At 54.3% G+C, this 10,960-nt stretch overlaps 1 protein-coding gene across 2 annotated transcripts in view; it reads right to left on the bottom strand.

The window, feature by feature from the left end:
* MOB2 (MOB kinase activator 2) overlaps window positions 1-10,960 on the bottom strand; it is a 101,436-nt gene that overhangs the window by 24,193 nt on the left and 66,283 nt on the right. The window contains exon 1 of one of the 2 annotated variants that reach the window (XM_027860180.1): window positions 10,151-10,366. The exons of the other annotated variant lie outside the window; for it this stretch is intronic. Within the exon in view, the coding sequence (XP_027715981.1) occupies window positions 10,151-10,260 (110 nt within the window). The 5' untranslated portion in view covers window positions 10,261-10,366. Of the gene's footprint in view, window positions 1-10,150; window positions 10,367-10,960 lie in introns of those variants that run through there. 2 annotated transcript variants of the gene reach the window in all.

The following is a 10,960-nucleotide window of genomic DNA, read 5'->3' on the forward strand; positions in this document are numbered from 1 at the left end:
AGAGAGAGAGAGAGAGAGAGAGAGAAGGGGAGACAGAAAAATAAAAGAGAGAGACTGAGAGGGGAGGAGAGAGGGGAAAGTGAAAGTGAAAGATGGAAAGAGACAGGGGAAAGAGAGAGGGAGGGGAGAGAGAAGAGAGAGAGGGAGAGAGAGAGGGGGAGACAGACAGAGAGGGAGGGAGAGAAAGTGTGAAGATGTACCTTCTTGCCTCTGAGCAAAGACAGGAAAAGAAAGCTACCAAAAATCAGGTCAGAAAAGCCTGAGTAACAGAGTGTGATTTGTGCAGCCTGCCCTCTCGCTCCCAGACAAAAGCCCCACCCAGATTCCTCACCGTCTCTCACCCCACCCCCACCCCCTTCCCTGCTGGGGCTCAGATCAGGTTTCTACCTCCCCTTCTCTCCTCCGCCTGCCTCTCCTCAGTGGCGGGCTCTGCTCACCTCGCACCTGGACCATAGCAGTTGCCTGCTGGTGGCTCTGCCTGCCTCAGTCTCTCCCCACTGCTGTGCATCTTCCACTCAGCTATCCAATGAATCTTTCAGTGAGCCCAGTGGCCCCTCCTTATCTACCACCTCCAGGACCAAATTTAAAAGCCCTCCTAACCTGGCTTCCTTCCTGCATGTCTTCTGTGATCCAGTGACCCCCGCCACTTCCTGGCTGTTCCTTGCCCATGACACACCATCTCCTGATTCTGAACGTTTACTCTGGCCATACCCCAGCCTGGAGCTCCCTCCCTCCTCATCCCCTCGTCCTGGCTTCCACTAAGAAGCCTTTCCCATTCTCTTCCTTCTCAGTGCCTTCCTTAATTGATCTCGACTTTATATCTCGTGTGTCCATAGCTGTTTGCCTGTGGTTTACCCCATTTCGACAGCAGAAATCCTGCAGCAGAAAGCATGCCAAGCCAATGCAGCCTCCCAGTGCTCGTCAAAGCCCAGGGCCAGCCCACTATCCCTTGTATCATCTGTGTGCTCCCACCAGGTGAACACAAGTGCACCTGCTCTGAGCTCTGGGCCTCTACCAGCTGTCTCTTAGGAATGGAGAGCAGCAATGACCAGCCCAAAAGCTCCAGGATGAGACGGACTGCCAAATCCAACTAAACATTCCAATACTACATCAACTGTTGGGAAAAAACAGAAAAAGGGGGAGTCCTACCAAATTCCCTCTATGACACAGAGATGGTTTGGAGACCTCGACCAGAAAGGGCAAAAACAGAGAAGGAATACCATGGACCAATTTCCCTAATGAAGAGTAACACAAAAATTTTAAATAAAATAAATAAAATACCAAAGCAAGGAAATTACAGTGATAAATCACAAAGACCATAGACTGTGACCAGGCTGGATTTATACCAGGAATGTTGAGCTGCTTCAATATTAAGAACACTATGAGCATAACTGATCACGTCAACAACAACCAAAAAAACCATTCAATTCTAACAACAGATTCAGAAAAGCATTTGACAAAATACAACACTCATTCCTATTAAAAATACTAGAAACCACAGGAATGAATGGAGTTCAGCTGTGTCTAAAACCAAGAGTGCGCATTTCTGCAACGTGGATCAACGCGAAGCCTTCCCAACAAGGTCAGGGGTAAAGCAAGGGTGCTCATTATTGTCATTCTTAATCAATATCCCACAAGAAATGTGGTGACAGCAGTGGGACAAGAAAAAGAAATTAAAGGAACAAGCACAGGCAGTGAGAAAATAAAACGATCCCCCTTTACTGATGATAATGATGGGTTACTCAGCGAACGCCTGAGAGTTCAAACCAGTCCAAACAATGAACAGCTTCCGTAAAGGTGCAGGATATAAAAGAAACCCACCTAAATTATTAGCATTCCTATATTCCACTAGCAACGTTCAGCACGAAGAGACAGAAAGTGAAATTCCCTTTAAAATAACTGCAGACAGCACAGAACACTTCGGGGTCTCCGTGCCAGGACATACCCCAGACCTGCCCAGTTCCAGACAGAGGAGAGATGGACTCACAGAGAAGACGGAAGCAGTATCGTTCCTGCTTCAGTTTGGGGGTTTTTTTCCCTTCTAGAATGTGGTTAATGTAGACGTTTGTTTTGCACAACTTTATATTTGTAGTGTTTTGTATTTCTTGCCTTCTCAATTGGGGGTGGGGGGGTGAGGAGGAAGAGGGGATTGAAGGAAAGAATCTAGAGCCGCAAATAAAATAAAAATGAATTTCTACAAAGGAAAGAAGAGAGAACAGCAGTGGCCTGGTAGCCTGGTCTTGGTTTGGCAAAGTGACAGGTTACCTGAAAGAAAGAGCGGGCAGATGGATGCTCACCCAGCAGCAATGCGATGGGGGTAAGGGAGGAATGTTCTAGGAAATCTTAAGACAATGCTGTCTCTAGGAGAAAAGAGCCTTGCATTTCACCACAGAGAAGGAAGGCTTGTCCTGCTTGGCCCCAGGGAGATGAAAAAGAAGCAATGGGTGGGAACAGGCTGGAGGTCAGCCAGGAAAACCCAGCTTCTGTCCTCATAAGGAGTGCTGGCTGCCTGGGGTTGTGCAAAAGCTGAATGACCCCTCTGGGTTACCCTCGGGCTAGGTGGGCCTCTTTCCAGGGCTAGGGCCTCCTGGCATCATCACAGCCCATCTTCCCATGCCCCTAAAGGGGGTCCTGGGGGGGGAGCCCCCAGCTCCCCCTCCACGATCCCCAGGGCCAACAGGGGCCCTTTGTTTACCGCTGTCAAAGACCTGACTCATTTCCAGGCATCCTTACTGCTTGTAGGGCTGGCTTCCAAAGGGCCAGCTCAGTTCTGTCCTAGGAGAGGCAGAGAATGCCTGAGGAGAAAGCCGGTGTTTCCTCTCCCTTTTAAGGACTGGATCAAATGCAGGCCCTGTCCTGCTCCACCCCACCCATTATGACCCAAGCAGAAGGCACAGATGACTTGGCAGAAAGATGGTGAAAGGTGGAGAGGGAGGAAGCAGTAGACCTCTGGGAGGAGGGCCCTCCGACAGAGGCTGCCTAAGGACATTAAGGAGGACCTGGGTTCAGATCCTGTCTCAGACGCCTAGAAGCCGGATGACCCCTCTGCGCCTCACTTTCAGGGAGGCAGTTATGGGGCTGAGGGAAGAAGGAGGAGCCACAGGCCACCTCAACATCCTTCCAAGAAGAAAAGCCAAAGGAGATCAATGACCAGGACAAACAGGGATAACGCCTGGGCCCCTTTCTCATGCATGGAGTGCAGAAAGGAGGAGAGGAGGGGAGGCAGGATCAGAATCCTTCCTACGGTGGTGCAGAAGGGAAAAGGGATGGATCTGGAGTCTGAGGCAGCGAGTTCAAACCCGGCTGGGCCACCAATTTGTGCAACCTTGAGCAAGCCACTCACTTCCAGAGACCTCAGTCTGCCCATCTGTAAAATGAAGGACCCTCCTGACTCCAAATCTATGGTCCCAGGACAACAGTCCCGTGGGGAACACATCTTTTGCAGAAGAAAACATGTCCCTGGGCTCCATGATTAGGAGTCAGGAGGCATCATGGGCTTCAGCGCCAGCTCTGCCATTTAGGAGCTGGGCCCACACTTCATCCCTGATTTTGCGGACTAATTAGACCACACTCCCTTCCATGAATTCATTAGCTCCAGGCCAGCCGGGCCACTTGCCATCCCCCATAAGCCGTATTCGACCTTCCACTTCCGTGCCTCTGTCTGCCTGACCCACCTGGGAGCCAGAATCCCCAGCTTCCTTCAAAAGTCAGCTCACCTGCTCTGCCTTACACAAAGCCTTTCCTGATCCCAGACAGCAGAAGGAACTCAGAGAGCTTCTGGATCTAAAAAGGGACAGGCAGGCAGGCAGACACAGAGAGGGCAGACAGACAGGCAGACACACAGAGAGGGCAGACAGACAGGCAGACACACAGAGAGGGCAGGGCAGGGAGACACACAGAGAGGGCAGACAGGCAGACACAGAGAGGGCAGGGCAGACAGACAGGCAGACACACAGAGAGGGCAGGCAGACAGACAGGCAGGCAGGCAGACAGGAAGACAGAAGACAGGCAGACAGACAAGTTAGTAGAACAAGGTGTCCACACTGTACTATTTAAAAATTAAAAAAAAGTAAAACAAAACAAAACATTTTTGAGCTCTCTGGCCATCTCCCCACCAGATCAACTGTGGCTAGAGGAGAGACCAACCAGGATTTAGTTAGGCAGAGAAGATGGCTGGAGTCAAGAAGACCTGAGTTCAAATCCGGCATCAGATAGTGACTAGCTATGGGACACAGGACAAGTTTCACCTGTCTGCCTCACATTCCTCAACTGTAAAATGGGTCTCCAAGTAGCATTGAGTCTCACGGGCAGCTGAGAGGCTCTAATGAGATCCTATTTGGAAAGCACTTAGTAAACTGTGAAGCCTTCGACCATGGCTAGCTTGTATTAACTCTTATGTCTCTGCAGATGGTCCTAATGACGAGCCAGGTCAGCTCCAGGCCAGCTCTGCTCTGCCTCTGGTGGTCTCCTCACCAGCCCTTCTGTGGAACCCCCTGCTCCATCCAGTTCTCAAACCTTAATCAAATCAGGCCTGGAAAGTGGAGGGTAGAGTCCTGCCCAGCTCCGCTCACCACCCCAGGGGCTCTCCAAACCAAAATCTTCCTTTCTAACCAAAGCGCTCAGTTCCCTTCTTCCCCTGCCTCAGCTCCTGTATTTGTATCCCTGGGCCTTAGCACACAGGAAGAGCTTAGCAAGTGCTCCGTCACTCATTTGTCGTCACTCATTTGTCGTTCGTTTCTTCACTGATGCGGGGATGGTGCGGGGCAGGCCCTATGAGGGAGACAGACGGGCCTGTGAGGCTCTGGGCTACCTCTGGCGAGGCACAGGTTTCATGAAGGAGGGGCCCTGGAGCTACCTTTGGAGGGATGGTGGAGACACCCCAGCTAGACAGGGCCAGACTCTTCCCTGTACACACAGCCTCAGAGGAAGGATGGCCAGGACATCGCCTCTGGCTCGAGGTGCTCTCACCTGGCCAGCTGCCGAGGTTCTGAGCAAGACAGGAGGGAAGAGAAAGGAGACAAGGACACGGGGAAGAAAGCCCATGGAACGACCGTTCACCTCATCAGACTCCGAGGCCTGGAGGCAGAAAGGCAGCTAGCCAAGTCTCGGCCTGTCTGCTCCTTTTGCAGGGGAGGGACACTGAAGACACCAGAGGGGAAGAGACACGTCTACCATCACTCGGTCATCTCCGGCCCGGAGTCTGACTCAGGGCCCCCAAGTCCGACAGTCCCAACAAACGGCGCCCTTCACATCCTCACGAGGCTGCTGCTGGGCCCTGACAGGCTCCCAGCACCTGTATGCCCTGTGGGCAGGAGCCCACCCACCCTGCCCACCCTCCTCCAGTCCCTTTCCAGGGCAGCCACCACCTTTGCAGGCATGGAGATCACTACCTCGGAGCCAGCCCGGCAGAATCTCGGCCATGCCCTGATTCCTTCTCCTCATTTCTCACACACACTCACCAACCTCCTAGCTCCACGCTTACACTTCCCAGGGGGCTTCCCTGCCTCTCCCTTCTCCAGTGCATCCTCTTCATACGGGGCTGCCCAAACACCCCCTCCACGCATGGCCCCCGCTGGAGCAGCACCACGGGCACCCTGCATCCATCCCCGTCCAGCCTCCAGGCTGGGCGCACGGCCCCCTATGTGCCAGATACACCGGCCTGCTCTCCACCCTCTGCTCAGCAGGGATTGTCCCCGGGCTGGCCTCTATGCCTGGAACATGCCCCCCTTGGCCTCTCGCAGGACCAGACTCTCACCCCCACCCCCAGATGTTAGTCCTCTCCCCTTCCCCTCGTAGGAAAGTGATTTGTATTTACTTAGCTGCATACTCATACCAGTCACTACCCCACAGAAGTGTAAGCTCCCGGAGGGCAGGAACTGCGCTGGATTGGTCTAGGCACTGACTTGGAGTCTGCAAAGTCAAGGGCACCACGAGCCGCCTCGGCCCCAAAGTCCCAGGGCCGCAGCCGGTCCGTCTGTCCGTCCATCGCCTCACTCTCCCCCCAAGCAGACCCCAGAGACCGGGCCTGGGAGGAGCGGGGCCCCTCAACCCTGGGTCCTCAGCTTCAGAGCGACTTGGAGAAAAGAACCAGAGGGAGGGTAAAGGACACTGCCAGGAGAGTTGCTCCAGGTTCCAGTTTCTGGGTAACCCCTGGCTTAGGAGAACAAAATCAGGATGAAGCTGGAAGAAAGAGTGAAGGTGGGGAGAAACGGCGTGCAATGAAATCACTCTCCCCTGACCTACTTAAGGCAATCACTGACCGTGAAAAACGGGACGACAGAATGGATGCGGACACAGGCTACGGTAATTCATGGTAGCTGATGTAAATCAACGGCCACAGGACACCAAAAGCGCCTGAGACACGTGGTTCACAGGCTGGTGGAAAGAGATAGTGGCCAACAGCAGAGCAAGGGCAGGACATGAACTCATCTGAAAGATTTATGGAGAAGAGTGACAGCAAAGGGTTAGGGCAGGCGCCATCCTCAGAGAGCAGAGGCAGAGAATGAGCTTCCTAAACGCTTGGTTGGTCGAGCCTCACCAAGGAGGCCCCCCTGGATCCAGGCTGTCACTGGGGACAGAAAGAACAGCCAACACAGCCCGACCTCAAAGGGGGCCTGAACGAGACGTGCAGAGCACAGGAAAGGCGCGAGCCCCAGAAAGGGCCCCCGGCAGGCGCTGAGACCTGCAGAAGCCAGGCTGGAGGTCAGTCAGCAAGGCCACCACGCCTGGAATGCGGGGTCACATTCTGACAAACTTGGGCAGGCAGCAGGAGGGCCACAAGGACGCAGAGTAGCCTGGCGAGCCCAACGAGGCTTGGAGGAGAGCACAGGGCGGCCGAGGAAGGAGGGACCAGGTGTGAGCGCAAGCACGGCTAAGAGGAACAACTCTGAAACTTACCAGTATCCAAAAATGACAAAAAGCCCCGACCTAAGCTACATCAACATTTCATGAGAACCGTCGGGGGCCCAGGAAGGCCCCCGGGAAGAGCGTGCAGAGCTTCCCAGGGGATAGTCCACAGGAGATGGCGCCTCTCAGAACACACAAGTGACGGGAGAGAACAGAGGAGAAGGCGAGATGCCACCAGGCTGCTTGGTTTCCTTATCATTCAAAATGAGCATCTGAGGCAGCAGAATGAAAAGCGCCTGCAAGGCTCTGTCCAAAAACAGTCTCACACACACACCACAGCAGAAATCACCCTGCCTAACAACCCTCTGAAGTCGCTGCAGCCTTCCACGGGGAAATGCACGCTCATCCAGTGAGGACCCAAGTTAAAGACAGAGTCTTCTTGGACAAGGAGGTCCTCAACAAGCTCTCGTAGGTGGGTGATACCTCGACCGTCAGCATGCTGGGGCTCCTGGATGAGAGCGGAACCATGCAGACGAATGTGGCCTAACCATTCACAAAGGAAACCCAAGTGTAGGAAGAGTGACTATTGTTCAGATTATGAAAGGCAGTCAAACAGAAAACCTGGAAATCTGGCATCAGGGAAACATCCTACACACTCCAAGGGTGGCTCAAAATGAACCAGCAAGAGAGGAGGGGACACTGATCACCTTCGGTAAATGTCAAGGCTGCTTCAATGACCCAAACTTTCCCAAAAAAACCCCAAAACAAATGCATCCTTTTAGCCAATCTGCTACCAGTGGGGCTACACGACTTCGAGACAGAACACAACAATCTCTGGAGCATTAAGAATAAGGAGCACGCAGAAGATGTGTAACAGGTGTGTAACACCTGGTGTTAACAGGCTGTTCACGTAACAAAAAGGAATGATGAGAAAAGAAGACGGGCTGGTCATAAGAGAAACTGAGAGGGGCCTGGGGCGATCAAGTGGATGCCTTGTGGCAAAGTCACCTAAGAAGGCCAGGCATGGCTGAGGTGCAATCTTTATCACTGCAGGACCCCTCCACACCGGGAGATCCCAGCGTGATCTGAGCATCGAGCGTCCGTGATGGAGGAGGCAGGCAGACCACATCAATAGCATCGTGGCTACTACTCGTTTTGCAATGAGGAGCGCGTCAGGAATGCAACTTTGGGAAACACTGGGCAATTTCCTCAGACTCAGGGCTAAGCTGTGGGTTCTGGGTCTGTCGGGAGAGGAAGCCAGCTCGGCTGTCTCTCAGCAGAACTTCCCCACAGTGCTGAAGTCTCAGGCCCTCCCCTTTGGGGAACAGACAGTCAATCAGTGCAAGAGGTGACCAGGATGGTGATGGACTTCTCAGTGATAGGAGCCATCTAAGGACTGGCTGGGGCACCTGGGGTGTTTAGCCAGAAGACCTAGTAAGGCTGGGAGAGCTTCTCCTGTATCCCTCCAGAAGGGTCAGTCTCGTTCTGCGTCACCCCGGACAGAAAAGAGAGCTGGGGGCAACAGGGGAAAATGGCAGAAAAGCAGATTTCGGGCCCAGAAAGGAGAGCTCTCCTGGTGTGGAAGGGAGGACCCTGAGAGGTAGCTACTGCACCCCAGCCCCCACCCCCTCACAAAGGAAGCAGGACACTGACGAGATCCCTGTAGCCCTCTCTGAGGGGGTGGGTGGCTCATAGCCAGAGCCCTGGCTAATCTGGGGTGGATGAGGGCAGGGAAAGCAAAGCCAAAGAAGGATCCCCACACCTAGTTTGGACTTCTAAGTTCAAGCCCAAACATCCACTTCCTGGCACTTCTTAGATGCATGGTCTGGGGTCAAGGAACTGAAAAATCCAAGAAAAAACCAACAATTGTGGTCCGCACTAAGTTGTCCTCTGCTTGGAGAGGGCTAGAAAGGGAAAATGTGCCACAGGGAAAGCAGATGAACTGGCCACAGCACCATCTCCTTCATACACGCCTGCTCATGTAAGCACACATACACCACATACACATGCTCACAAAAAAGCACACATGACTGTGCACACATGCTCACACACATGCATCTTCACAGTTACACACAATATACTCGCACCTCATACATACTGGCACACACATGCACACTCACAGACACCCCCTCCCCCAAGAGCAAGGTCATGTTAGCAACAACTCTAAGCCAAGTCTGCACAGGCTTTTATCCATCCGTTTGACTGCCAATGACCAGCAGCCCCCACAAGACTCTGCAGGTAAGCTGGGGGCGGCTCTCAGATTCTACCCCCTGGAGCTCTGGTCAGCATCACCAGCCCTAAGCCATCGGGCATCCTAACCCAACCTCCTCACCCAGGCAGAGCTGGCAGTCAGGGGGACTGCCCTCCCACCCGGCTGGTTGAGTCACCCCAAGGAATCCGAGTTTCCCTAAAGCATAGCAGCCCAACTCTCAGGCAAAAACAAAGGCTCTGGGTGTGTCAGGGCTTCCTTCACAAGAGAGGAAAATGTCCACCCCATATGAGAAAGGGCAGAACTCAAAGGAAGGGCAATGACCCACCCACACAACCACACACCCACCCTAGGTTCCCTTTCCTCGAAGGGTCCCAGCCGAGCAGACTCCAGGGCCCACTCTGGACTACAGCGGAGTGGGAGTCTCCTGGCTGCAGGGCACATTTCCCATCTGGCGAGGGATGGCCAGAACCAGTCAGGTTCTGGGAAGTGCTGCGGGACTCCAAGGGAAGAGAGTGCCACAGATGTGATCTCCCTGCTTTCCTTCAGCTCGTGAGGGAGTCCCTGGGCCTGGGGGACTTTCCTGATGGCCTGGCCCCAATTAGGTTCCTAATCAGAATCTGCCCTGGACATTCAGAGAGCTCCAGAAGCCACTGGCTCTTAGGGAATACGCCATGAGGCTTCACTGTGTAGCTCCCAGCCCAAATGCCACCACAGATTTACATCCTGACTTCCTTCCAGGATCTCTCTCTCTCTCTAGGACCCAGGGAAGGGGCCCCTCCAGCTCATAGACGTTGCTTTGGCCTGGGGCACTCACATAGACACACACTCGCTCTGTGTACACACATACACACACACACACACACACACACACACACACACACACACACACAGAGCAGACAGACAATTGCCAGTTCAGATTTAAGACAGAAGCAAACGTGTTGGCTGCCTTGGGCTCTTCCGTCTCCCCAAAAGAGGGCACAGTCCAGGTGCTGCTAACTTTCCCTGGCAATGACAGCCCCTACCAGGCTGAGCCCTGAAACGGCACCTCCAATCGGCCCCTTCCCCCCCAGGGAAGGAGGAGCAGATCGTTACCTGAGCACTTTGCCCACGGCCTGCAGGACCATCTTGCAGCTCAGGCCAGTTTTGGGGGGCGGGCTGAGCACGGTTCTGTCTCCAGGGAGGTTACAATGGTCTCCAACCATGGTCCAGACAAAGCCCAGAAGGGGCCAGGGCGTGGGGGCAGAGCGCAGGGCAGGAACTCCTTCCTGGCACCAGCTTTCGCTCCCTCCCTTCTCCGGGCTGTCTGAAAACAAGTCCAACCACATTCACCAAGTGCCCAGTACACTTCAGCCTGCCTGCCCACCTCCCCCTCGGGCTCAGCCAATAAGAAGGCAGCCAGAGAAAGGCGAAGCCCCGCCCCGACAAGACAAACAGCTGTTGCCTCAGCCCCTCTGGAGTGCGGACTGGGGTGCAAGCCGCCTACCTGCGAGGGGCGGGCCTGGCATCCCCGAGGCTTGCCAGAGCAGAGTCAGAGGGGCAGGAAAGGGCCTCTGAAGAGGCAGTTGGTTGAGGAGGAGCCTGGAGGGTGCGACTTTCCAGGCCGGGTCGCAGCCGGGGGAGCGCTCCCGCTCCTGGGGAGAGAATCCCGTGGCCCGGCCCCCAAATCCTGCCCGCAGCAACTCGACTAGGAGGTGGCAGGCGACGACCACACATAACGAAACAAGGTCCGTGCTTTGGTCTGGTGCGGCCTTGGGTCCACGGCGAGGAACTCTGCAGCCAGAAGCAGATCCCCACGTTCTCCACCCCACCAGCCTGCCAGGTGCGCAGAGGATGCAATGAAGTCGTATATTTGGGAAAGCTCCTCGCGCCGCGCCTGGCATACAGTAGGTGCCACAGAAATGC

This window comes from Vombatus ursinus, unplaced genomic scaffold, assembly GCF_900497805.2.
Source record: "Vombatus ursinus unplaced genomic scaffold, bare-nosed wombat genome assembly UNPS02014176.1, whole genome shotgun sequence".
Taxonomy (NCBI): domain Eukaryota; kingdom Metazoa; phylum Chordata; class Mammalia; order Diprotodontia; family Vombatidae; genus Vombatus; species Vombatus ursinus.